This window comes from Suillus bovinus (genome assembly GCF_016758785.1).
Source record: "Suillus bovinus strain UH-Sbo-P2 chromosome Unknown EDB93scaffold_55, whole genome shotgun sequence".
NCBI classification, from domain to species: domain Eukaryota; kingdom Fungi; phylum Basidiomycota; class Agaricomycetes; order Boletales; family Suillaceae; genus Suillus; species Suillus bovinus.
In genome coordinates, this window is record NW_024542111.1 from 18,482 (window position 1) to 43,030 (window position 24,549).

At 47.4% G+C, this 24,549-nt stretch overlaps 9 protein-coding genes across 9 annotated transcripts; 2 read left to right on the top strand and 7 right to left on the bottom strand.

Annotated features, from left to right (window-relative positions):
- The first annotated feature begins 70 nt into the window (after window positions 1–70).
- On the top strand, window positions 71–1,552 carry EDB93DRAFT_1164007 (NAD(P)-binding protein). The gene is made up of 6 exons (XM_041450115.1): window positions 71–296; window positions 360–412; window positions 460–504; window positions 557–970; window positions 1,026–1,179; window positions 1,249–1,552. The coding sequence occupies exons 2-6, from the start codon at window positions 373–375 to the stop codon at window positions 1,391–1,393; spliced, it is 798 nt and encodes a 265-aa protein (XP_041304853.1). The 5' UTR covers window positions 71–296; window positions 360–372; the 3' UTR covers window positions 1,394–1,552.
- An 82-nt stretch (window positions 1,553–1,634) lies between these two features.
- Window positions 1,635–3,043, bottom strand: EDB93DRAFT_1164015 (uncharacterized protein). The gene is made up of 2 exons (XM_041450116.1): window positions 2,449–3,043; window positions 1,635–2,393 (listed from the first exon to the last, which is right to left on the bottom strand). Exons 1-2 carry the CDS (start codon window positions 2,821–2,823, stop codon window positions 2,058–2,060), a joined length of 711 nt encoding a protein of 236 aa, XP_041304854.1. The 5' UTR covers window positions 2,824–3,043; the 3' UTR covers window positions 1,635–2,057.
- A 1,477-nt stretch (window positions 3,044–4,520) lies between these two features.
- EDB93DRAFT_1164024 (uncharacterized protein) lies at window positions 4,521–5,928 on the bottom strand. The gene is made up of 3 exons (XM_041450117.1): window positions 5,710–5,928; window positions 5,198–5,652; window positions 4,521–5,143 (listed from the first exon to the last, which is right to left on the bottom strand). Exons 1-3 carry the CDS (start codon window positions 5,727–5,729, stop codon window positions 4,815–4,817), a joined length of 804 nt encoding a protein of 267 aa, XP_041304855.1. The 5' UTR covers window positions 5,730–5,928; the 3' UTR covers window positions 4,521–4,814.
- A 2,029-nt stretch (window positions 5,929–7,957) lies between these two features.
- Window positions 7,958–8,413, top strand: EDB93DRAFT_1164033 (uncharacterized protein). Its single transcript, XM_041450118.1, has 2 exons — window positions 7,958–8,272; window positions 8,331–8,413. The coding sequence occupies exons 1-2, from the start codon at window positions 8,102–8,104 to the stop codon at window positions 8,394–8,396; spliced, it is 237 nt and encodes a 78-aa protein (XP_041304856.1). The 5' UTR covers window positions 7,958–8,101; the 3' UTR covers window positions 8,397–8,413.
- Window positions 8,414–8,918: 505 nt separating this feature from the next.
- EDB93DRAFT_1164035 (uncharacterized protein) lies at window positions 8,919–10,401 on the bottom strand. Its single transcript, XM_041450119.1, has 3 exons — window positions 9,647–10,401; window positions 9,175–9,586; window positions 8,919–9,114 (listed from the first exon to the last, which is right to left on the bottom strand). Exons 1-2 carry the CDS (start codon window positions 10,108–10,110, stop codon window positions 9,250–9,252), a joined length of 801 nt encoding a protein of 266 aa, XP_041304857.1. The 5' UTR covers window positions 10,111–10,401; the 3' UTR covers window positions 8,919–9,114; window positions 9,175–9,249.
- Window positions 10,402–12,303: 1,902 nt separating this feature from the next.
- EDB93DRAFT_1164046 (uncharacterized protein) lies at window positions 12,304–13,616 on the bottom strand. The gene is made up of 4 exons (XM_041450120.1): window positions 13,558–13,616; window positions 12,971–13,505; window positions 12,778–12,921; window positions 12,304–12,723 (listed from the first exon to the last, which is right to left on the bottom strand). The coding sequence occupies exons 2-4, from the start codon at window positions 13,311–13,313 to the stop codon at window positions 12,386–12,388; spliced, it is 825 nt and encodes a 274-aa protein (XP_041304858.1). The 5' UTR covers window positions 13,314–13,505; window positions 13,558–13,616; the 3' UTR covers window positions 12,304–12,385.
- A 2,070-nt stretch (window positions 13,617–15,686) lies between these two features.
- EDB93DRAFT_1106192 (uncharacterized protein) lies at window positions 15,687–16,541 on the bottom strand (the record flags this gene model as incomplete). The annotated part of the gene is made up of 2 exons (XM_041447589.1): window positions 15,687–16,021; window positions 16,076–16,541. The coding sequence occupies 2 exons, from the start codon at window positions 16,539–16,541 to the stop codon at window positions 15,687–15,689; spliced, it is 801 nt and encodes a 266-aa protein (XP_041304859.1).
- A 1,159-nt stretch (window positions 16,542–17,700) lies between these two features.
- On the bottom strand, window positions 17,701–19,032 carry EDB93DRAFT_1106193 (uncharacterized protein; the record flags this gene model as incomplete). Its single annotated transcript, XM_041447590.1, has 6 exons — window positions 17,701–17,818; window positions 17,859–17,923; window positions 18,257–18,335; window positions 18,449–18,739; window positions 18,789–18,887; window positions 18,923–19,032. 6 exons carry the CDS (start codon window positions 19,030–19,032, stop codon window positions 17,701–17,703), a joined length of 762 nt encoding a protein of 253 aa, XP_041304860.1.
- Window positions 19,033–19,570: 538 nt separating this feature from the next.
- EDB93DRAFT_1164067 (uncharacterized protein) lies at window positions 19,571–20,475 on the bottom strand (the record flags this gene model as incomplete). The annotated part of the gene is made up of 3 exons (XM_041450121.1): window positions 20,431–20,475; window positions 20,238–20,381; window positions 19,571–20,180 (listed from the first exon to the last, which is right to left on the bottom strand). Coding segments are annotated over exons 1-3 (490 nt in total), but the record flags the coding sequence as incomplete, so codon positions are not given.
- Window positions 20,476–24,549: the final 4,074 nt, after the last annotated feature.

Genomic DNA, 24,549 nt, shown 5'->3' on the forward strand with positions numbered 1-24,549 from the left:
CACTTACCGCCGGCATTGTCATTTATGGTAACATCTACGGCACTAACGGCAGTCCTATGCGGAAGCACTTCTTATCTCGGTCAAAATAGCTTCGAACGAACGTGGACCTTTACTAGTATAACAAGTAGCTAGTGGCAAAATACCGCGAGTCTGCTGTCATGACAGGAGCTGCCATGCGCTTCAGCGACGCAGGCTCCACCCTCCTTCCCATCAGGTCAAGAACGCATCCGTCGACGGTTGTGAACGCATACTACTTGCCGCATCAAGTGACCCTTCCGCTTGGAAAACACGAATTCGTGGGATTAACCACTTTAGAAATAACTCAATTCAACCTAACCTTGTTTCCCCGATAATCGCAGTCAGAGTCAGACAATGGATTTAGGGCTGAAAAACATTCATGTCCTCGTAACAGGTGCAGTCATTCCTTCCCCAGCCATGATTTCCTCACCCTCGTTCCAGGCGCAAGTGGAGGCATCGGTCTTGAGACCGTCAAACTCTATCTATGTAATTCCATCCTCTTGTGTCCCCCAACGATGTGACTGACATCTATTCTCAGCCCTAGGCGCAAATGTGACTGCACATTACAACTCTAACTCCAAACCCATCCAGGATCTCCAAGTCAACTTCCCTGCACTTCAATGCGCACAAGCAGATCTCTCCTCTGAGTCTGCCGTGAAGAGTATGTTCGATACGCTCACAGGATCGCCGTTCGGCCCTGTGGCAGTAATCGTGGTCAACCATGCCATATGGACCGCCGAGGACGTACCCATCATCGATATGACCATCGAACAATGGGACCATACTCTCAGTGCAAACCTCACCTCAAGCTTCCTGGTCTGCCGCGAGTTCTTGCGCCACTTGCGTATAGCAACAGAAGGCGTGAAAGATAAGGCCTCGATTGTGCTCATCGGGAGCACGTCAGGCAAATATGGCGACAAGGATCACGCAGATTATGCTGTCAGCAAGAGCGGTGAGTTTTCATTTTTGTCGTCCATCAGCTATGTGCTGAACGCTGACATGGGCAGCGATGATGTATGGTTTGACGACGACACTCAAAAGCGAGATTGTGAAAATCGCACCGAGGGGACGCGTGAATTGTATTGCACCTGGATGGGTTCTGACGCCTATGACACAAGAGGCGCTGAATGATCCTGCCATCAGCGGACCCCTATTAGCTGCGTGAGTCACGCTCATTCTCTTCACTGTGAGAGGTATCTATTACTTGCTGTGGCTTATCTCCTATAACAGCACTCCGTTGAAAAAACTTGGGACGCCTCTCGACGTTGCAAACCAAATAGTGATAGTGTCTTCATCAGTGGTCTCGGGACATGTAACTGGGCAAGTTATCTTCGTAGAAGGCGGTTGCGTAGGGGACATTTTATGTTGCGAGTGAGTGAAAGTAGGATCATAGTTAGTCAGCTGGTAATAGTTCTCGAGTGTTACGATAATTCGATCATGGCACAATCCCAATCGTTGGCGACTCCTAGCCCATCTATAAGGTCCGTGTCCCGACACGAGCTGGTCTAAATTCTACGTACCTCGGTTCGCTTAGAAACCCAACTTAGCGGTACCGGATCCTTCCGAGCAATCAGGAACCGTCGACCGAATGAATTACTGCCAGCCTATTTCCGCAACCTCCATCAGTTGATCCAATCCAAATATTTACCTCCTTCGTAATAACTGAATACTATGGCCAAAGACGACAGTGGCCGGCGATGGTCATTTAATGTCAATATTTCCACACGGAGAAACAGCCATATCTGATTGAATCTTATTCCGTTGGTGTGTATTATGGTTTAACTTTCGTGTTCTGTGGCGAATGACTCGGAGCTTAAGCTTCAAGGGTGAACGTTTGATTGTGCAACCTCGGCGCAGTTCCGAGTCCTGATTGGTTATATACTTTTATTGACTCGATGATCATGCTTATCACATTCAGGTGGCATACTAGGGAATACAGCTTCGAGAATATCTAATCAACTGTCAAAATTGAAGCGGTAAGGTTGGGCGTGCGTATGCACGCATGATCATATTGAATGAAGAATCTTCATAAAAAAAATCTAGGGATTTTCGCATTTGGCTCGACGGATATGGTCCTCCAACATGTACGGACGTGCGAACCCTTTTCCACAGCCAGCACATCGAGCCTTAACCTTCCGCTCATGCACCTCGTTGATATGACGAGTGAGGCAATTCTTGTTGACGACACTCGAGCACCCAGGCCGAGTGCACTGTACTTTGTCCTGCATAATACAGGGTTCGTCGCGTCTGGTTGAAGAACTCGATAGGGTCTGCCTCTCGGAGTACATGCCATGCTGAGGCATGATGTTGTGTACCCCCGTATTATAGCCGTCAGAACTGGAAGAGCTCCAGGGCAATACGTCTGATCGTATATGGTGAGTTCGCAAAGGAAAAGATGCGAGTGATGGGAAACTTACCTTGGGGAATTTGACTGAGGGGAGGAGCTACACCCTCTAACCCAGTGATCCCGACAGATACTAAAGGATTGTCCGAGAGCTGGTCATAGAATGCTAATGGCTCTGGAAAGAGGGTGGGGAGATTTGATGGCCATGCAATAGCATTAATCTCATCGAGCGCACTTGGAGCAATGGTCTGAGGCTCATGGACCATCGCTTGGATGTCAACGGTGCCATCCAATGTACCCTCGATGACGTCTGATCGGTCGCTGGAAAGAAGTTCTGTAATGCAGGCACGGATCTCCAGCATTTCCCTGTAAGTGTTCATCATCCTTTCGCTGTGTCGGTCAAGGCATTCGAGATACGATTGCAGTAGTGTCGGTCTGGACCTTAAAGGTAATAAAGTCATGTTTCGTCTCGAGTTCACGAAATATAACCTTACATATGTGAAGGAAGCTTCAGTCTGAATACTGAAAATTTCCCTTGCAGTTTCTGGTTGACACGGGAAGTCGTATACCCGCCAGCCTTTGCGTGGTTTTATACATTCCTGTTTTGGGCCCCAGGGTGACTGTATATTGGGTTGTCGTTCTCTAACTCATACCTGTGGCAGTTCAACGTAACGTTGGAAGGTGCATTTTCCGTTTTCGTAATCTCACAAAAATTGAATTGCATTTCATGCATACGGTCACTACTAGTCGCAAACGCTTCGAGGTACATCGGATTGACGGAAAACTGATCGCACTTTATTATCCATCACCAACCACGAGAAGAAGTCTAAGACTGCATCAAACCTTATGATCAATTAAAGTTTAGGGCTCCACTGGCACCATCGAAGGAGCGCTCAACAGACGCCTACCACCAAATCTAGACATGTCGTACAATTTTTATTTCTCATAGCCGTATACTAGAAATTACAACATTTTAGCACGCAGCTACCTCGTGTTCAAGATGCCAAGATTATTGCCGGAATAGAGCCTTGGCTGTTCATGTATCATAAACCTTAGTCGTGCAAGTCCCGACCCGAGTTGACAGGTAACTTCTGGTGATTTCAGATTCCGGAGCCGTGTATAACGGAAATTTGGAGAGGATCCTTCGCGTCGGATTGCTCTAACTATATGTGTAGGGGCGTTTCATACTAGTGAAATTAAATGAATGAAATAAAACAGTATCAAAATCACTGACACCTGAGGATAACTTGAAGAATGACGAACGGTCTGAATTTTGGACAGTGGAAGCGTTCCGTTTGAAGTCGTGTGCTACGAGCTAGAATGAAGATATAAAATGGTCAGCTCGTACAACTACATGATCATGCACGGATGGCATGCATCAACATGCGGAGGCAAACGGGATTTAGGAAATGGCCGAGTGGTGCTACTAGTAGCCCACCTTATTGTCATCAGTGGCAGCGGCGGGAGCAGTAGAATTATCACATATATACGTCGTAGGACATAGATACCTTGTATACAAAGATTTATTTTTCTCACCCAGCGCACGCTATCTGATGTGACAGCGGTGCTCGATTCTTACGTCTTACCGTGCCTTGGAGACAAACAAAATAAGCAACTGACAAGACTCCATTTGGGCTGTGAAGGTTCACGGACCTCTCACCTTTGCTGCATAACCAGGATAATGTGTTGTGCAACGAGTCGGATGTGTTGATAAGGCGGAGTGAGCTTCGAGCCTTCGACAGCGATCGGCTATTTTGTTTGGCTCTAAGGCACAATAGGACATGGAGTTGACACGTGACACCGTAAGAGTTGAACACGCCTGGGTCTGTGCAGCGAGGAACCCGGCGGGAAGGAAAGGAAACGCGTGTGGTCATCATGAAAACAAAAAACAACCACAAATGCGCTACCAGAATAGTTTTGAGAAAGAAAAAAGCTACTTCTTGAAGCAAAATGCCCCCATGATGTGCATGAGATACTAAACTCGGACATAGTGTTGGTCGTGGAGGCAAGACAAATTGACAATGAGAAGGCCCGCAATAACGCTGTTGTAGTAAAGGCGGGCATCTCGGGGCTTACATAAAGCTTAAAGGAGCAATTCCTCGTACCTTGAAGTGACGCAAGCATGGTACATGAATTTTGACACTCCGTCCAAACGCCGCCCAAACACTTTTTCAACTCGACGGCAATTAACCTCGAGCAAATCACTTCCCTAAGCCCTTCTGCAGCCACGTGCCTCTTGGAGTTGAGTACCCCCATGGGTCAAAGACGGATCACCAGTATGTCTCAATCCAGCAGCATGCTCTCCCTCCATGTCTGTACGAGAAGTAGTCATATCAAATTTCATTTGTATTGGTGCACTATCTAAGTTCTCGTGCTTTCGAGGACTTCGTATCGTGGAGCTTTCAGCGACCTATCAAAACCGAAGCGGCACCATTCAGCGAGTGCGTAATATCTAGGCTTGACAGATATGCTCATTCAGCATATAAGGGCGTGCGAACCCCTTTCCACAGCCAGTGCAGGTGGCCTTAACCTTCCGCCGATGCATCTCGTTCACATGGCGAGTGAGGTTATCCTTCCTGACAGCTCTCGAGCATCCAGGCCAGGAGCAATTTACTCTATCTTGGCTGCCCTGCGCAATCGACCGGGGAACATGTCGTTTGTCTTGACTTGTGGAAGACTCGGACAAAGTCTTCGCAGCAGAGTAGATGTCATACTCAGGTAGCAATACAGGTACATCGAGCCCATGGCTGACGATACCAGAGGTGCCACTGAGCAACAGGTCTGGTCATACACGGTAAGTATTTCAAAGAAAGGCTGCGTATATGGCGAACTTACCTTGGGGAAGTTTACTGTCGCGCAGGCCTTCCGACAAGGTCCTAGTCAACCCTAAAGGATCGTACTTCAGGTCTACAAATTGGCCCTGGAATGCCAGCGGCTCTTCCGAGATGGAGAGCTTTGGAAGGGCCAACGACGGTGGAACGACATTGAGCTCATCATGCGCAAGTGGCATGACAGTCTGAGGCTCATCATCACTGATTGCCTGGAAGTCCATGCTACTATCCAACGTGCCTTCACCGCCCATGGTGATTTCCGACTGACAGGTGAGAAGAAGCTCTGTAATGCGGGTGCGGATTTCCAGGACTTCCTGGTGAACACAGTTCATTGTGTCATGGACTCGGTCCAGGTACTTGAGACATGATTGCAGGTTTGATCTCATTGAGTCTTGATCCGGGGCATGACTTAACGGTGAAGACGACGTCAACTGGGGGATTGTTCCTGACAATTCGGGCCTTTAACGGTAAGCTCATAAGTTGATCTCTAATCCACAAAGCGTAGAACAACCTTACCTTTGCAGATACGTGCTCATTTTAAAAATCTGAGTTGCAGGTTCTGGATGGCACGGGAAGTTGTATGAATGTAAGAGAATGTAATATTGCGGCCTTTATATTCCCATTGATTTGTGAACTGAATTTTGATTATTCGGCCATGGCAAGCCAATGTAACGCAATACTGTACTAATGTCGTATGAACGAGCACTGCCCTTGAACCGAGCTCGGAATTTATTGAGACCTTGGCTGGTCACGTAAACTTCTGTCGAGAACCCAGGGCCCGTCGCACACATAGAAAAGGAAATTGGGTTGAGCGCTTTTGGCTCTCGGTTACATGGCTCTCTCACCTGAGACCCAGTCAAGTAAGAGTCCGTAACAGATGCTGCTCAAATTGGGGAACATATTCGAAATCAATACAGTTACAGATATGTTTCGGGATATGTATCGCATCTGTTCATAGAACTTTTCTGACCGTGTCTCAGGTGTCTTCATAACCTCATTGCAAAGGATCATTACGGTCATCTAGCGCTCATAATGGGCCATATACCATCAAGTCAGAATATTGGGTGTGACGTTTCTAGTTTCGGATGCATTTCCATCCTGTACCCTAGAAGGCCACCAGTATGATTTTGCCGAATCGGTTCGTGGCATCGCCCGCTCCAGTGGATCAATGGAGCCAGCTTATATCGGCGCCAACTTCACAGTCCAATTAGACTCTCCAGCTGTTCAAGGTTATAAATGTTACAATGCGAATTCTACCGCACTGAGGTCACTGTGTTGACATGTCAACATACGAACGTTTGAATTTCGGAGCAAACACGTCGATATCGCGAGGTTAACAGAGACCCTAGACTGTGAGCTGGACCGTTCTGAGAAAATTCCGAAAACTTGAAGCGGAGTGTACAGTACAGTACAGGTTCACGTTAACCCGTCAAGGGTATAGGCTATCACCAATTTAAATTCCTAAAATTTCGGCTCGGCAAGTGTAGTACAATTACCTTGGCCTGTCGATTCAGGGTCATTCGCTCCAGGGCAAATTCAGCCCTTAGAAATTGAAGAAAAAATAAGGAAAATAAGTTTACACTGCATGGAATCAGGACGATTACATGAATTTACCTAGAATTTAGATTCAAGGTCTGGGTTGAAACCTGCCAAGGCCGTCTTCGTGGTTAGGACATGCCGCTGAGAAGACCCAATGGAATCAACCACCGACCTGCATTCGAAGAATAGATGGTACTCACGTATGAATGTCCCGCTACCCACACCTTCCCGCCAGGAAACAATACCGCGGCTTGCTTACGGTGCGCCTTCTCCGTCTCGCCAATCTTACCCTATCTTGTCACCACTGCTCGAGTTCCATACTCGCAAGTCGCCACTTGAACAAGCTATAATTCGATGTTCGCCTGGCAGGTGAGACGAGTTGCGTTATCCGAATTTCTGGTGGGTGTTATTGCTGATACCTCATCAGGTGCTGCCGCAGTACGTGGTTACCCAAATTTGATTGCGCATCGAACCAATGTTAAAATAATGGCCCACGGAGAATGCGTCTAGCGTCTGCGTGTAAATGAACGTTGCAGCCGAGATCTGATGAAATGTGATGAGGAGCACAAAGTACGTATCCTTCACAGGATGACTAAATCACATGCTGTGCAGCCTGAGGTCAAAGATTTAGCCTCATGTGAAAGCCTGAGATGATGGAAACTAGTACCGTTACATATGTGTGAAAATTGCCATTGGCACCCAAGACTCTACAGAGTTGCAGAAGTTTGAAGACGACCAAGTAATAACTTGAAAATTGGGGCCCTGATAGACGCAAGATTACGCAAATTGTGTACTGGGTGCATATTTATGAAGTCGGCGCCGTCAAAGAGGAATTTTATTCGAATAGATCCGAAAGGTTGACAGATCGGTTGAAGTAATAGGGTGATGGGGGATAATCAGATGTACCGGTGCGTGTGATATTGATATTCTTCGTTGGGTGAGCAGAAGTTTCATGTAACTTACTAGTACTTATGGTTGATTACTCGGAGAGAGCCCGTACGTATCATCGGCAGCAGTACCTGATTGTCAATAACCGGAAATCGTTTTCCACGCGTATGCATATGGGTGCTTTGATCCAGGTTCGTGCTGCGGCTTGGAAGAACTTTTAACGCTTTCAGAACTGGCAGAACCTGATATGCGCAGGAGTTTTGCCACATTCTGCAAGAAAGGTTCTGCCATCTGCCTGGCCCCATTGGATCTGCCCACAATAGTACTAGCGACATACCAATGTGCTGGCATTAATCGTAAATATGTACATTTGAAGGCACATCGACACAACAGTAATTCCGGAAAACAATATAAAGCCAGCCGTCTTCCTACAATCGCCTTCAGAATTCCCTGATCCCCCCACACGAGTCTGCGGCAAACAATGCATTTCTTCTCTACAATTGTCCTCGCCGTCATTGCTGCTTTAGTATCATCAAGCTCTGCCATGCCCACTACTAGTGATGCAGCTGGACTCGACGTTCGCGAGGCTGATAAATGTCCCTACAAATGCAAAAGGAACTTTGACTGCTGGTGGCATTCATGCCAACAGGGGGTATGCGTGAGTATCAGCATTTTCCTGGACCTGATAACATGACTCACCTGCATGACAGACCAATGCAGGCTACTGCACGGTGAGTGATATTCTTGCTTTCACATCGGTAGAGTATGGCCGTTGACACTGACGCGCGAGTTACTAGTGATTTGCAGAGTTGAATGACACACACTGCATGTAGAAGTGTATCGCCGCACTGGTGGAGCAAAGTTTTGGTCAGGGAGTAGTATGTGGGGAAAGCGTCAAATAATAAGCGAGACTTGATATATACGAGAAACAATGACCTTGCTTTTTGTTCAAGCTATGCGATCGAGAGATTTCCGACATACACCTGCAAAAACTTCGAAGGTTGCTCGAGGTTCGGTTCGGAAAGATTCAGGTTCGAACCGAGCGGACTGCGGCAGCACTACCTACAGGCGGCATATGCAAGATGGGACTGGGCAAGACGACTCGGACTCGGAAAGCTGCAATGTCTGTTTAAACAGAAAATTCATATTACCTATATACGGCTCGCGAGCCTATCAGGGAAAGACGAACGTCGAGGCGCTGATGAGGAAACGGGAGTGCCAAAAGTAGAATTCGAGGATGCAGTCACATGGGCTATTAGTCACGCGAATTGCTTCCACGTCGGGATCAGCCGCTTCCACGAGTACTCTCTGTCCAAACACTTTTTCAACTCGACCGCTAATTGAAATGATCAATAAATTCGGCAAATCACATTCCTTCCTCAGCCACGTGCATTTTGGGGTTGAGTATCACCGTGGGCCACAAGATCACAGATCATCGACATCACCGGCAAGCTTCAACTCAGCGCTATGCTCTCCCTCCAGCCCGTACGAGAGGTAACCGTATGGAATCGTGTTTGTACTGACACACATTACCTGACTTTCTGCGCCTTCGAGGACTCCATATCATGGGGATTTGTCAAAATTCGAAGTAGTGCAATTCGGGGTTGAGTAATATGTATAGCAAAATATCTATGACTTTCTACATTTTCCCTGACAGATATGGTCCCTTAGCATGTATGGGCGCGCGAATCCCTTTCCACAGTGAGCGCAGGCAGCCTTGACCTTCCGCCAATGCACCTCATTCACATGACGAGTGAGGTTATCCTGGTTGACGGCTCTTGAGCATCCAGGCCAGGTACAAATCACTCTATTTTGACTGCCCTTCGAAATAGAAAGAGGTTCCTGTTGGTCGTGACTTCCTGAAGACTTGGACAAGGTCTTCGCATCAGAGGACCAAGGCAGGAACCCGGGTGCATCGAGCCCATGGCTGACGACAACACCAGAGGTTCCACTGAGCAACAGGTCTGGTCGCGCACTGTAAGTATTTCTATTTCAAGGAATGACTGTTTATATTCCGAACTTACCTTGGGGAACGTTATCGTCAGGAAGGTCTGGCAGGGTATTAAACCCTGAAGGACCATACTCTAGGTTCAAAGGCTGGTTTTGGAATGCTGATTGCTCTGCCGAGATAGGGAGCACTGGTGTAATCAATGACGGTGAAACAGCATGTAGCCCGTCCTGCGCAATTGGCACGATAGTCTGAGGCTCATTCTCGACGATTGCCTGGAGACCCATGCTGCTATCCAACATGCCCTCATCCCCCATGGTAATTTCCGATTGACAGGTGCGAAGAAGCCCTGTAATTTGGGCGCGGATTTCCAGGACTTCCTGGTAAACACAGTTCATCCTATCATGAACTCGGTCAAGGTGCTCGAGACATGATTGCAGGCCTGATCTCATTGAGTCTTGATCCGAGGCATGCCCTGACGTTGAAGACGGCATCAACCTGGGGGCGTTCAGTGACGATTTAGGCCTTGAACGTATATCCATGGTAAGCTGGTGTTCTGATCTTGAATCTACTAAGCGTTGAGCAACCTTACCTTTGCAAATAATGTTAAAACCTTGAGTCGCAAGTTTTGGATGGCACAGGAGGTTGTATGAATGTAGGAGTGATGGACTAGTGTCTCTTCTTTTATATTGTACACTGGAGTTTGACTACTATGCCATGGCAGGCCAACGTAACACATACTGCACTATGATTGAGCGTTTTCACGTAAACTTACACCGGCCATACTTCTGTCAGAACGGTGGCACACAAGCTCAGGAGGAGGGGCAGGCCCGCAGACATGTGCACAAATAGAAAAAGGAAATTGGGTTGAGCGTGACTTTTATTTTCATTCAATCCATCAGCGCTCATAATGAGGCGTGTGACGTTTCCACGTGCACGTATTTCCTTACCTAGATGTTCCTGATTCGAACAACGGCCCATCCCGGCTTCGCAAAGTCCAACTAGACTGCCAATATTAATGGTAACCGGTGACCCTATGCTATGTACATGACTTTGTGAGAAAACCGCCCGAAAGAAGCGGAGTGTACGGTACACTCCAAGTTCACGTTACCCTGTCAAGAGCATAAACCGATTTTGATTCTTGAAATTTCCGCTCAGAAAATGTACTATGTAGTCGTTCCCCCGAAGCGTGCAACCAAAGACGTAGTTTGCAAAATAGTGTTTCACGGAGGGGTTGTGTCTAGCAGGTTCATGTAAATAAATAGTGCGGCCGAGAAGATGCGACAAAGAACACAGTACGTATCTTTCATGGGATGACCAAATCATATGCTGCGCAGCCGGAGATAAACGGGTCAGAAATTAGGCTTCATTTGCAAGCCAGTGACAATGGACACTACCGTGACTGAATACGCGTGAAAATTGCCATTGGTACTCAGGATTCTCTAGAGAAGCTAGGTACTTGAGGAAATGGCCGTGTTGCATCAAAAATTCGAAGACAGCCAAGTTGTAATTTGAACATTGGAGCCTGATAGATCCAAGATTACGCAAATTGTGTGGCGGGTGTGTCTTCCATAGAGTTGGCGCCGTTAAAGAGGGAATTTCCCCCAAATAAATCCGAAAGTACCGGTGCATACAACGTTCTTCGTGCAGGTAAGCTAATTGAGTGAGCAAAAGTTTCACGGTGTAGGTGCGAAAAGGCTGAATAAACGGATACCGTAACAGGGTGAATAAACGTTGCGCAACCAAATAGTGCAACCTGGGCGTCGGCCGTCTTAGAGCTGAGATGCGATGCCGGCAGTTCCAGCTCGTGGTAGGCGCTCTATTCGTAAATGATGTATCTCCCTGAAAACGTGTTACGGATGCGTCAGCAAGCCGCAGTTCCATGGTAACCTGGTAGACGCTCCATTTGTGAAAAATGGCATGTCTCCCCGAAAATGTATATTAAATATGTCAGCAAGTCATTTGGCCAGTACAGACGCACCAGCAGCACCACTAAATATTTGAGAAACTTTATGATTGAGTTATCACGGTCCACTGTCAAGGCTCTTCAACATATGTGTGATGAAATATATCAGGGAGCTCGAGTGGAAAAAAGGACTTTGAGTGAAATCTCCACCTAACAATTTTGTCGAGGATTGTTGCAATTTGATAGGGTTCCGCACGGGTAACACCGCGAGTCGGAAACTCAACACCGTACCTGCACCTACCTGCACCCGCCAACTCCGCACCTGCCGCGGGTACGTGTACAAAGTTCAAACCGACTCGTAAGTATATACATTCAAGTTAACGAGAAGCGTGCAGCCTGCGAAAGATTGTCATCCAGGTCGGTCGGTCATTGTTAGTCTCCAGGTCCATCAACCCTGTCCTATTTCCATGTGGACAGAGCCAAAGAAGGTTGTTACAAGTAACATAATAGCGAGAGCATGAAACCTCAAAGCCAAGTAACCGGACCGAGAGCAATTTACATGCTGGTAAATGCTGTGTGGTTGTATTTGGTTTGGCTGTTGGCTATTAGGATAAGGCTCTTTACACACCGCCGACTGGGTAGGAGTCTGTAGCATAAGGTTGCCGGAGTCCACCGTGTGAGGGATCGCTAGGCACCCGAACAATTAATCCTTTGCAGTCGACGCTGCGCTTTTAGTCACCGTGACCAAGGTGGCATTGTACCAAGCAAACACTAGCATTCCCCCTAGATCACTGAGTCACATCTACTTTACGAGGAATCACGTCAACAATTATTGTGAGTACTTCTGGACAGCGCCCGATATATATTAGCACGATCATGGCTACTTTGTTGTACAAGGTCATGATAACAATCTATGCCCATATTCCACATCCAGTCCGAAGGATGTGCTCATTCACTTGATACTGACGCTTGAACTTTCTTCCACAGCCTGTACAAACAGCCTTAATCCTCTCCTCGTGTACCTCTTCTATGTGACGAGTGAGGTTATCTTTGTTAACAAATGCCCAGCACCCATCCCAGGTACATTGTACCTTTTCCTTTGCTTGGCTATCCTGCACAACAGGCATAGACAATTGCACGCCGGGTCTGGCTGAAGAACTTAATGTGACATGTTCTCCGAAATAAACGTTCTCGAAGGGTTGCGCAGTGGGCGCATGGACGGAATCGGACGTCCTATGGAGTGATACATCTAGAATACATTGTAAGCGCTTAAAGGAAAGGCTGTGAATGATAGCGAATTAACCGAGGTGAGGATCTACAACATCTGATGATGATCTCGTGACACGCGGGTCATAGCATGCCAGAAGTCCTTCAGAGTACATGCTGTGCTGGGGCCAAGTCGCGGTGACATGGTCGACAAAACTGCGGGTGCCGTGGGGAAATAACCCTGTACACTGTAAGTGTTCAAATAGAAGGCTTCGTATACAGCAACTTACCTTTGGGGGAACCTGATAAAGACAGTTCAATGTCATCGAGGTCATCGAGTCCAGATTGGGAGTCGACAACGCTATCATGTCTGCTCGAACTCTCCGTCGTGACATCTGACTGACAGTTGTCAAGGAGATTTATAAAGAGGCTGCGGATCTTTTTGGTTTCCTCGTGCACATGATGCTCGAACCTGTCGAGGTGCTTAAGACCTGACTGCAGGGCTAATCTTATTGAATGTTGGTCAAGGGCCTGCCCTGACCCTGAGGACAATGGACTTCGTAGTGTCAATCTGGATGAACTTATGGTGCGCTCGCGTCTTTGTCTGCGATTCGCGCGTGACCTATCCATCATTAGACTCTAGGTGGTAGGTGAAGCAAGCGGTGCGAATGCAGGAGATTATTTGGTATCCTTTGGGGGAGTTGGGAATTTGAACACAAAATTGAACACTGCCGCGAAGCCTTTATACTATATTCTCCACACCCATGGCATATATGGCAGCTCTGATCTGGGCTGGACCATGATCCAATGGATAAATCTTTGTAGCTGTTGTGTGGGATTAATTGGCAGGACGTTGCAGAGTAAAAGTCTTATTTACCACTTTGCATCAATACTGATTAGTATCGTCATTCACGATTCCAAGTTGAGAAGAGTTGCATTACGTACAGTGGCCCGCTTCCAAAGATAGTCTCATTCCCCTGGAAAACGCGGTACGACCTCTATCCTGTATATTAGCCAGGTTCACAGTAGTGTTTTCGAGTCGGTTTCGTCGTTGTTTTCGAATTTGTTTTCATGTTTCTGTCAAAAACGAGTCGTTTTCCAGTCAGTCGTTTCGTTCGTCGTTTCCGTTCGGCATGAACGGCACAGCATCGGAATGTGAAATTCGGTAGAATCCGAGCCACGGCGAGTCGGTGACATCATGGCTGCGAAGGAATCTGCAATGGCCAAAGCCAGCAAGGGCCGCCGTCCTCCGAAATCCCACACCAATCTCACAGTTAGTGATCAAACGCCCATAGTGCTTTGTCGATGATTGCATCGAGGAAGGTTACTGGTTAGTGCATCTTTGCCTGCACTGCAACACGAATGCCATTTCGCTGGAGTGAAATTTAGCTTACTTTGACGCAATTGTGGGGGGCTAATGTATTGGGCAGGATCACAAATTGATCCCTTGTGCATCTACAAAGAAAAAAAAAATAGTTGTGACTGGCTGATACTCAGCAAATAGCCTTTCAATGGTTTCAACCATTAGGAACCATCCATCATCACTGCGTGCATTCCTTCTATATGTATAAATGCATGTCCATGCACAAGTATATGCGGTTTTGACTGGGCATTTCAGCAACTATTTCGGGGCAGGTCAGATCATCATCAAATATTGATGAACACAGGTTCAGGCTCATGCCAGTGACCTTTTCGTATGGGTACATAAAATTGCGGTCTACGGTCACAGACTCAAAGCGATCTTCATTTATATGTCCGAGAAATGAAACGCTAAATTCGGTTTTTTCTGAATCTCTTAGCCCTATGAGTTTCCCACCTGACAAGGTCAGCTAGAGTTTCCACAGCCCATGGACTAAATCAGGTTGCGCTGGCGACGGGCACTCGTATAGATAGAGTTTAGGGCGAGCTGGTACCTCCGGTTCAATGCTCGGAGGACCTGCATAAATTTTAACTGACAGCTTGTACATGCAAAAGAAAACCTCGCTGACTATATCATACACTACCAGCCGCCGAGAACGAAACTTGTGAGGTAACCAGAACAGATCAAGGGAAAGACATAGAGGGAGACCTCGGGGGGCGGGTGGGTAGCTAAAATAGACAGGCGAAGAATGTGCGCAAGCAGAGGAATGGTCAACGCTGAGAGATAATAAAGACAAATGGTCGAGACTCAGGTTGTCTAAACGTTATCTAAGCATCTGCGCGGGGGGAGACGGACGGAGAGGTGCCGACAAGGAAACAGGAGTGCCAAAGGTAGAGTTCGGATTCGAAAACGTAGTTAACTCTTGTGTATTGCTCCGAGAGGCATTGATGAACTGGGTGTCGAGTGAGTAAGGAATGTTTCGTGAGTGAGCAGGATGCAGGTACACTGGCGGGTATTGGAAAGTGTGCTTGTGTCATTGCAAACAGTGTGAAAGGCTGCATATGATCAGATAAGGGGATAGAGTGAAGGGAAAGACATACCTGCAAGCGATGCTCTCATTGTGCTCAGCCTTTGCGCCGGTCTTGAAATCCATGCTGGACCGCCTGATGGTAGGTAGCGCTTAGGAGTAGGTTGAAGTACATTTGGTGAGTATTGAGTCCCATTGTTGTTTGACGTCAATGCAAACAACGACGGGAAACGTCGCACCCACCCGAGTGCACACCGTGGGGGCTTTGCCTCCGCGGGATTTGCGCGGGATCCACCGTTGATTTTGACACTCCGTCCAAACTCCGTTTTAAAACTATCGATCGATCGAAATGATCAACCACTCGCAAATCACATCCCTTCCTCGGTCATGTGCCTTTTGGGGCTGAGTACTACCGTGGGTCAAAGACAAATCACAAGATCACAGATCGTCATCAGCAAACTTCGACTCAGCGCTATGCTCTCTGTACACGAAGTAATCATGTTGATTCTTGTTTGTATTGACGCGCTGCATTGCCTGATTTCTATGTCTTTGAGAACTTCATATTGTAGGTCTTTCAATACGGCGCAATTCGGGTTTAGTAATATGTATAGCAAAACATCTATGCCTTTCTACGTTTTCCCCGACAGATATGGTCCCTTAGCATGTAAGGGCGCGCGAATCCCTTTCCACAGTGAGCACAGGCAGCCTTGACCTTCCGCCAATGCACCTCATTCACATGACGAGTGAGGTTATCCTGGTTGACGGCTCTTGAGCATCCAAGCCAGGTACAAATTACTCTATCTTGGCTGCCCTTTGCGATAGAAAGAGGTTTTTGTTGGTCGTGACTTCCTGAAGACTTGGACAAGGTCTTCGCATTAGAGGACCGAGGCAGGAACCCGGGTGCATCGAGCCCATGGCTGACGACAACACCAGAGGTTCCACTGAGCAACAGGTCTGGTCGCGCACTGTAAGTATTTTAAGGAATGACTGTTTACATTCCGAACTTACCTTGGGGAACATTATCGTCGGGAAGATCTGGCGGGGCACTAAACCCTAAAGGACCATACTCTAGGTTCAAAGGCTGGTTTTGGAATGCTGATTGCTCTGCCGAGATAGGGAGCACTGGTGGAATCAGCGACGGTGAAACAGCATGTAGCTCATCTTGCGCAGTTTGCAAGATGGTCTGAGGCTCATTCTCGACGATTGCCTGGAAATCCATGCTGTTATCTAATATACCCCCGCCCCCCATGACGATCTCCGTTTGACAGGTGAGAAGAAGCCCTGTAATGCGGGCGCGGATCTCTAGGACTTCCTGGTAGACACAGTTCATCCTATCATGAACTCGGTCAAGGTGCTCGAGACATGATTGCAGGCCTGATCTCATCGAGTCTTGATCCGAGACATGCCCGGACGTTGAAGGCGGCGTTAACTGAGGGGTGTTTGGTGAATATTGAGGCCTTAAATGTACATCCATGGTAAGCTCATGTTTTGTATGAAGCGTAGAACAACCTTACCTTTGCAGATACGTGTTCATTTTAAATCCTTGAGTAACAAGTTCTGGATAGCACGGGAGGTTGTATGAATGTAGGAGTGATGGAATAGTGTTCTTTTATATCAATCTGGCCATGGTGGCGCGCCAAATAATGTAGTCGTACTCCGTTGCGACATGACAGGCCAAAAGCCGTACTCTTTGAAGCAATCATTTACGTCAGGAACTTCCCGGGTTTTGCATACTTGTCCACAAATAGAAAAGAAACTTAGGTTGAGCACTTTTTCCAGACGCTAGGATGTCTTTATCATGGTTCATGATTGCCAGGTATCATTCCAGTCACATCCGCTGGCGGTCATAACAGGCCATATGATTATACCGGATCAGGATGCCCTCAGCACGCATCTCATATCTTCACAAAGTCCAATTAGACTGCCGACGAACCATATGCTACATGTATAAGGTTCTTGCGCACAACAAAAATTTGGTCAGGGATTTAGGTTCGTGGAAAATCGGTGAATCTGGGCGTTATCAAGCAGATGCCGAGACGAGCCAGAGATTGCCGTGTAGCCCAATCCGGCAGTTTGTGTAAAGACCGAAGTCGCGTGGAAGTAGCAACAATTTTGACATGATGGCTTCCGGGAGACGATGTCAAGCGGGACACTGGAATGTGTGAACTTCCTGGCCCGTTCTGAGAAAACCGCCCGGAACTTCGAAGTAGGGCCAAGTCGGGATATAGGGAGAAATTTACGATTAGCTAATGTAAACCCTATTAAGGAGAGAATTCGTTAATAATTTGTTCATGGATCCTACATATCACGTGACACGTAGTTGGCGTGAGCTTACCATTCGAAGTCGAGGACGTCCGGGAAATGGAAACTCTAGGTCTAGTCTACGTAGAGTCTATTATGGGTCCTGTCTGGGGGTGTGCCAGCCACCCGGCCAGATTGAAGCGGAGTTCAATTCCAAATCAGGAAGATGTGAGTCAGCTTGGAAGTCACGCGTCACGACTCACGCCCAGTGAGTACTCACACACACGCACGACGACTGCGCCAGCCCCTAGCTCGTCTAGACTCGTAACTAGTCTGTTTGTGCGTCAATTTGAGATGGTGAGAATTTATTGACGTAGTCAGACTGGTCGAACTCAGAGTGATTTGGCAGGCCAAGCGAGGAATTTGAAATTTGGCAGATGCCGATATGCCGCTTTGGGTAGCATTATGATCGGGACTACCACGGTGCGGCACGACCGCTGAGCACCAGGCCTAATATAGCTCCTCGACATTCACCGCGATGACCACGCACCCGGCGGGGCCATGGATGTCGTCACTCTCTTTGCGGGACTCTCCAATGAAGCCGAACTCGCAGGCCTGTTATATTTGTCTTTAACCCGCTTCATTAACTCAGCCAGTATGATCAAAGATGACATCCTCCTTCCTCAGCCTTATGGAATTTCTACCTCCTTGGCGCCTCATTTTCTACCACCCAGCACCACCAGATTTCTAGGCGAATCTTTTGGTCTTTCTCAACATAGGAAACAGCAAGCGGGAGGCGGCGGGTGGTATACCGTAGGCGTTACAAGCTGACTCGCCCCGATTTGGAATTGAACTCCGCTTCAATCTGGCCGGGCGGCTGGCACACCCCCAGACAGGACCCATAATAGACTCTACGTAGACTAGACCTAGAGTTTCCATAAACCTTACATTCACTCGAAATCGGGATTGAAACCCGCCGAGACTGTTTTCGGGGTTAGGGCATGAGAAGGCCTCATGGAGTCTACCACTGGTCCGAGTTTGAAGAATAGATAATTGTACTCACATAGAAATGTCCCACTACCCCAGGCGACAAGGTCGTGGTTTACTTACGGTGTGCTTTCTCCGTCTCGCTAGTCTTACCCTATCTGGTCACCACTACTCAAGATCCATACTCGCAAGTTGCCACTTGTATAAGCGATGATCCGATGTTCGCCTGGTATTGTGAGACGAGTTGTGTTCTCCAAATGTTGGAGTTTAGGCGAGGGGCGGAGTACCAGCGGGTAACAACGTAGCTTAGTCTGAGCCAGCCACTCAGTGTCCTTCGGGCTTAGTCGTAGCGTAGAGCTCTTCGCCACTTTTTGCCTCGCTCGTGACACGCAGGCACCCAGTCGCAGATACACCGCTCCAGTGTTATGGCTGACATCCCATGCGCTGCATTACGTGATTTTTACCTGGAGCGTGTAACTAAAACGCATCGAACCGATGTTTGTCCCAATTAGTGGCGTCTAACGGGGACAATGCGACGAAGAGCGCCAAGCACGTATCATCCACAACATGACCAAAGCATATGCTGCGCAGCCTGAGATAGACGGGTCAGATTTAAGCTTCATTTACAAGCCAATAATAACGGATACGCAAAATTGCCATTGACATCTCTGGTCAGGGCAGCCGGTTAACCAAGGAAAGAGCCGCAACTGCGGAAGTTTGAAGACGGCCAAGAACATCGGAGTCCTGATAGATTTAAGATTACACGAATTGTGTGGCGGGTGCACCTTTATGGAGAGTCAAGGGGCATAACCAAAAATGCACCGGCGCGTGTAAAGTTCTTTGGGGCAGGTAAATTTGGGTAAGTAAAATTATCTTGCAGGTGTGTACAAAAGGGCTGAATGAACGGATGCCGTGACACGTTGAACAAATGTCAGAGTGCACGTGCACCAGCATCCAGGTTTTACAGCTGATGATGTGATGCCGGTAGTTCCAACTCGTGTTGGCACTGTTGGGGCCCCACTCGTGAAAAACGGCATGTCTCACCAAATTGTAGATTTTCATAGATAAAGCTGCTTTCAACACGCGCACCCCTTAATTCTCCTGCTTCACGGAATCTGTGCTAAGAAATTTGTGAGCCAAAATTAGTGCGGAGAACTCGAAAGGCACTAACAATTTGTGATGCAGATCAATGGGCATAGATGCCGCTGAGTTACCGCTCGCTGGTGAGCTTGTCGTTGGCGTACTCAACTCTCTCACCTCCAAGGACCATCTCAAGGAGAGTGCTAGAGTACTTACTAGTTGTGGAAACATGTAGTCCCGGCGTGTCAGCGTTCTCACAGGGCATCAGTCACCGGTCACGCGTCACGTCAGGCCAACGTTGCTTCCATTGAAGTTCCAAACTTTTTAAATTTTGGCCACCAACTTGAAGCTGGGCTTGTAGCAAGCAAACACTAGAGCACGTATAAGGAACCACTTCAACAAATATTAAGTGAGTACATTACCCAGTCCATATTACATATAAATAACACAATCATGATCAACTAGCGACGATATGAGATAATCTATCAACCTAAGGATCTTCCACAGCTGGTATGACGGATATGCTCATCCATCTGATACGAACGCTTAAACATCTTCCCACAGTTTGTACAAGTAGCCTTAATCTTGCCCTCGTGCACCTCTTCGACATGACGAGCAAGGCTATCCTTGTTGAGGAGTGCCGAGCACCCGTCCCGAGTGCATCTTACTTTATCCTTTGCTCGGTTAGCCCGCACAACGGGGACAGACAGCTGCGCGTCGGGTCTGGCTGAAGAATTTGATGGGATAGGCTCCTCCACATAAATGCCCTGGAAGGGTTGCGCAGCGGGCTCATCATAGATGGAATCTGATGATACATTAAGTAAGCATTTTAATGACCAGCTGCAAATGAAGACGAATTTACCGAGGCGAATATCCGCACCCCCTGATGAAGATTCCGCGATATGCGGGTCATGGAATGCTAGAACGTCAACGTCTTCGGAGTATATGCTTTGTTGAGGCCAATTTGCATAGTCGGCAAAAGTGTGGGCGCCGTCGGGCAATATACCTGTACACAGTAAGTATTCAATGAAAAGACTCCGTATACAGCAACTTACAGGCTTCTGTACCTTCTGACAGCGATCCCATGACACCAAAAGATGTTTCATGAGGTACAGGCTGTGACACAAAGTGGGAGTCGTTCCAAGATACAAACGGTGGCGTAGTATTGAGGCCAGCTTGGGAGTCGACGGTGTTTTCATATCCACCCGAATTCTCCATTGCGACATCTGGCTGGTAGTCATCGAGGCGATCCATAAAGAGACTGCGAATCTCCTGTATTTCCTTGCGCAGAAGATGCTCCAACCTGTCGAGGCGGTCGAGGCACTGCAGGACTAGTCTCCCCGAATTTTGGTCAGGAACCTGCCCCGTCCATGAGAACGACGGGTTTTGTAGCAATCTGGATGAACTCACGGTGCGCTCATGCCTTTGTCTATAATGTGCGCGCAAGTTATTCATATGTACAGGTGAAGTGGATGCAGGAGAGTGCTTGTTATTCCTTGCAAGTTGGAAAATTGAACAGAAAATGGAACATCATCTCGAAGCCTTTTATCCCTTCATGCCTATGGCACGTCTGGCAGGCGTAACCTGGATAATTCTATCTCTTGCCTCGCGTTGTCGGTGATTCATTGGCAAGTTCTTGCGGAAATGAAACACACAAAGTGCACTACCATAGGTGCTATTATGAACTTGCTGCGTGTCGGGATGTCTAGCTATCGTGAACGGTCTCCGCCTTCTTACATAACCAAATCCTATTGTGGCAAGACTTTGGTACTCACGCCTCTTGATATTAACAAGGGAAGGCCTGTTCTTGCAGGTATGGCAGGTGTTGGTTCATCGTACGGTCTTTACCGCGATGTCACCGGCCATAAAATTCAATGCTCCTTGGCGCTTTAATTAATTTCGCTAGGCGCCTGACCTGCCAGTATGAGGCCACCTCTACTTTATAGCACATACATTGAAAAAAAAAAACATTATTAACTTGCCAACACTGCCTTTTCATCATGTGCGCCATCGATCGTGGCCTTTTCTGAGTTTCCATCGCTGGAGGGGTTATGCTCTAGCGGCAGCAAGTTAGAATGTATTTCACGCATTAGGAAGGTGTGCCACTTCACAGGTTAGTTCAACGGGGGTAAACACTGCCTTTCGAGGACTCACACCCCGTGAGAACCAAACCTCACCGTATCGACGGAAAACGACGGATATATTTACAAAGCTACGCAAATCGTGAATTTAACAATATGTATTTTCGAGAAAGATGACGCACGTTGTGTTGATCAAACAAAGCAAACACAATTTTGTCAATGTCTTGCACACTAGCAGGCATTGATACCAGAAACCAGCGATGGTGCGAACACAACGAAATTCGAATGACCTGTTCGTATTGCTTTTAATTTGTGAAGACCATGGCGTACACTGCAAGTTCTGTTTCATTAGTCAGAATGTTGTGCCATCCAGATGTCATGCGAAATGGCCTCTGGACCAGTTCCGAGGAGTCCGAAGTTATCCAAGCTCGCCTTCAAGCATATCATATCCGGATCCGTGCCTTTCCTTCATCATATCGCGGACAGCCTTTATTATATGCACATTTTACTAGCATGTTGTCTTTCACAGCTTGTGGATATAGTTTTAATTTGGATACGTTTGTAGTAGTCTGAAGCCTGAGCCACTGCCTTCCATCTTATCTACCGGCCAACGTCGCAGCTTATCACCGTTAGCGACATTCCTAGACCAGTCAATTCAGACTTCAGATGCGAAGCGGCTCTTTCCTTGACTACTGACTTCTCTAAAGAGTCCTGGATGTCTGGTAATTTTTACGGGTATGTGCGCCGCGACAGCATATGCATCATCCTGTGAGGCTGTGAAGGATACGTACTTCAAGTTCGTGCTCTTTACTGCATTAGCTCGGCCGCACCATTCATTTACATAAACCCGCTAAATGTACTCTTCCGTGAGCCGTTATATCTAATTCTCACAGCTATACAGTTTCTGTCGAACCTGCCTGAACGTTTGAACCTCGATTTTTGTGCAGTTCAGTGTACCAATCATTTTATGTTGCTATGTCGTTAGTGAAGACACGGTAAGAAGTTTGATGGCATGTTCAATTCAAGTTGCATGCAGTTGCCGCATGTAGTTTATACAAGGGTGGTGCTATTTATAAGATCTGGGACTGGGATATGCTAGTAGGCTATATCGGTCGCTCGCATGCTGACACGTCGACAGTGTACTTCCGTCTCAGCCTGAGTGTGGTAGCATTCGAATGCACGGAAATTTCGAAAATGATCTTATATACGTACATGTAGCATAGCCTACCAAGTCACGTCGGCGGCCATTAATCGAAATTTCCGTACTGAGACTGAGATGCTGAGAGGGGCCCGTTCGGATGATGCCATGAACCGGCAACCTTATTCCCGATTCAATGAACTGGATAATACCTGTAATATTTGTGCCCGTGTCCAGTCAAGGTCTTAACGTGTTCCCCTCTGGGTCAAATTTAGATCGCTCGAAGCTCAGTTAAATAATCCAACTCACAAAATATAAAAGCAACAATCAATCTTGCAAAGCATTCTTTTACATTCCATACCATCCAGAACCTACGACTCAAGCTTTAAATATGAGCATGTAGCTGCAAAGGTAAGGTTGAATGCGACAATATCAAGAGACCCTGCACTGTGAAATTCTCCTTGACCGTTTGAAGAAAACATCTCGAAACTGCAGAGTGCGTTCGGTACAGTCCAAGTTCGCGTTGACCTGTACAGGCCATAAGCTGCGCCCAGAGAATGTAGTAGAGTGTTGAGTTACCTTGGCCTGCGAATTCAGGCTCATTCACTTCAGTGTTCAGAATTTGAAAATAATAAGTTTACGCTTCGTAGAATCAGGATCATATGAACCTACCATGAATTTACATTTGGGGTTCGTATTGACGCTAGCAACCGTGTGAGACCGTCTTCGCGGTTAGGGCATGCCGCTGAGAAGATCTAATGGAACCAACGACTGCCAGTGGAGTACGTTTTTTGAGGAACAGATGACTGTAGTACTCACGTAGGAATGTCCTGTCTCGAAGGATTCTCTACATCCCACGCCCTTGCTATGCCATCGTTTAGCGAATCCACTCACCACCAGTGTTCCGGGTGAATATCTGCCCTCTATATTTTCTATCACTACTACCTAGTACGTCTTCCCCATCAGGAGACAAGGCCGTGGCTTACTTACGGTACGCCTTCTCCGTCTCGCTAGTCTCACCCTATCTGGTCACCACTGCTCAAGTTCGATACTCGCACGTCGCGACTTGAACAAGCGATAATCCGATGCTCGCCTCGCAGGTGAGACGAGCAAATTTCTGGCGGACGTTATTGCCATCAGGTGCTGCAGTACGTGATTATTACCCGAAGCGTGCAACCAAGAACGCATCGAACCAACCCAAAATAGTGGCTCACGGAGGGGTGCGTTTAGCGGCTTTATGTAAATGAACGGTGCGGCCGAGACGATGCGACGAAATACGATGAAGAGCACAAAGTATGTATCATTCACAGGATGACCAAAGCATGTGCTGCGCAGGCTGAGATGAACAGGTCAGAAGTTATCTTCACACGAAGGCTAGCGATTATGGACATTACCGTGACTATATGCGTGAAAATTGCCATTGACATCCAGGACTCTCGAGAAATCAGGTGGTGAAGGAAAGAGCCGTAACTGCGGAAGTTTGAAGACGGCTAAGTCGTAACCTGAAGATTGGGCCCTGACAGATTCAAGATTACGCAAATTGTGTACCGGGTGCATCCTTATGAGGTCGGCGCTGTCAAAAAGTAAGTTCATTCGAATAGATTCGAAAGCTTGACAGATCTTTTGAGGGGCACGTGACTCTACTTAGAGTTTCAGGTTTGCTTACGCAGGTGCGTTTAGCAGGTTTATGTAAATGAATGGACGACCCATTGGGCATCCAGGACTCTCCAGAGAAGCCAGGTAGTTAAGGAAAGAGCCGCCTCGCATCAGAAGTTTGATGATCGCCAAGGCGTGACTTGAAGTTCGGCGCCCTACTAATGGACTCAAGATTACGCAAATCATGTAGCGGGTGTATCTTTATGAGGTCGGCGCCGTGAATAATCCGAAAGCTTTAAAGGTCTTTTGAAGCCCGGGATGAAACGTTTTTCGTGCAGGTAAGCTGATTGGGTGAGCAA

Coding starts and splice junctions, on each gene's coding strand:
- EDB93DRAFT_1164007 (XM_041450115.1), top strand. CDS start 373: ATGGATTTAGGGCTGAAAAACATTCATGTCCTCGTAACAG. Junction 505..556: donor GACCGTCAAACTCTATCTAT/GTAATTCCATCC, acceptor ATCTATTCTCAG/CCCTAGGCGCAAATGTGACT. Junction 971..1,025: donor TTATGCTGTCAGCAAGAGCG/GTGAGTTTTCAT, acceptor TGACATGGGCAG/CGATGATGTATGGTTTGACG.
- EDB93DRAFT_1164015 (XM_041450116.1), bottom strand. CDS start 2,823: ATGACTTTATTACCTTTAAGGTCCAGACCGACACTACTGCAATCGTAT. Junction 2,394..2,448: donor GTGTAGCTCCTCCCCTCAGT/CAAATTCCCCAA, acceptor TTGCGAACTCAC/CATATACGATCAGACGTATT.
- EDB93DRAFT_1164024 (XM_041450117.1), bottom strand. CDS start 5,729: ATGAGCACGTATCTGCAAAG. Junction 5,653..5,709: donor ATGAGCACGTATCTGCAAAG/GTAAGGTTGTTC, acceptor TTACCGTTAAAG/GCCCGAATTGTCAGGAACAA. Junction 5,144..5,197: donor CGACAGTAAACTTCCCCAAG/GTAAGTTCGCCA, acceptor GTGTATGACCAG/ACCTGTTGCTCAGTGGCACC.
- EDB93DRAFT_1164033 (XM_041450118.1), top strand. CDS start 8,102: ATGCATTTCTTCTCTACAATTGTCCTCGCCGTCATTGCTGCTTTAGTA. Junction 8,273..8,330: donor GGCATTCATGCCAACAGGGG/GTATGCGTGAGT, acceptor CCTGCATGACAG/ACCAATGCAGGCTACTGCAC.
- EDB93DRAFT_1164035 (XM_041450119.1), bottom strand. CDS start 10,110: ATGGATATACGTTCAAGGCCTAAATCGTCACTGAACGCCCCCAGGTTG. Junction 9,587..9,646: donor CCTGACGATAACGTTCCCCA/AGGTAAGTTCGG, acceptor CAGTGCGCGACC/AGACCTGTTGCTCAGTGGAA.
- EDB93DRAFT_1164046 (XM_041450120.1), bottom strand. CDS start 13,313: ATGATGGATAGGTCACGCGCGAATCGCAGACAAAGACGCGAGCGCACC. Junction 12,922..12,970: donor TTTATCAGGTTCCCCCAAAG/GTAAGTTGCTGT, acceptor TACAGTGTACAG/GGTTATTTCCCCACGGCACC. Junction 12,724..12,777: donor TGTTGTAGATCCTCACCTCG/GTTAATTCGCTA, acceptor AATGTATTCTAG/ATGTATCACTCCATAGGACG.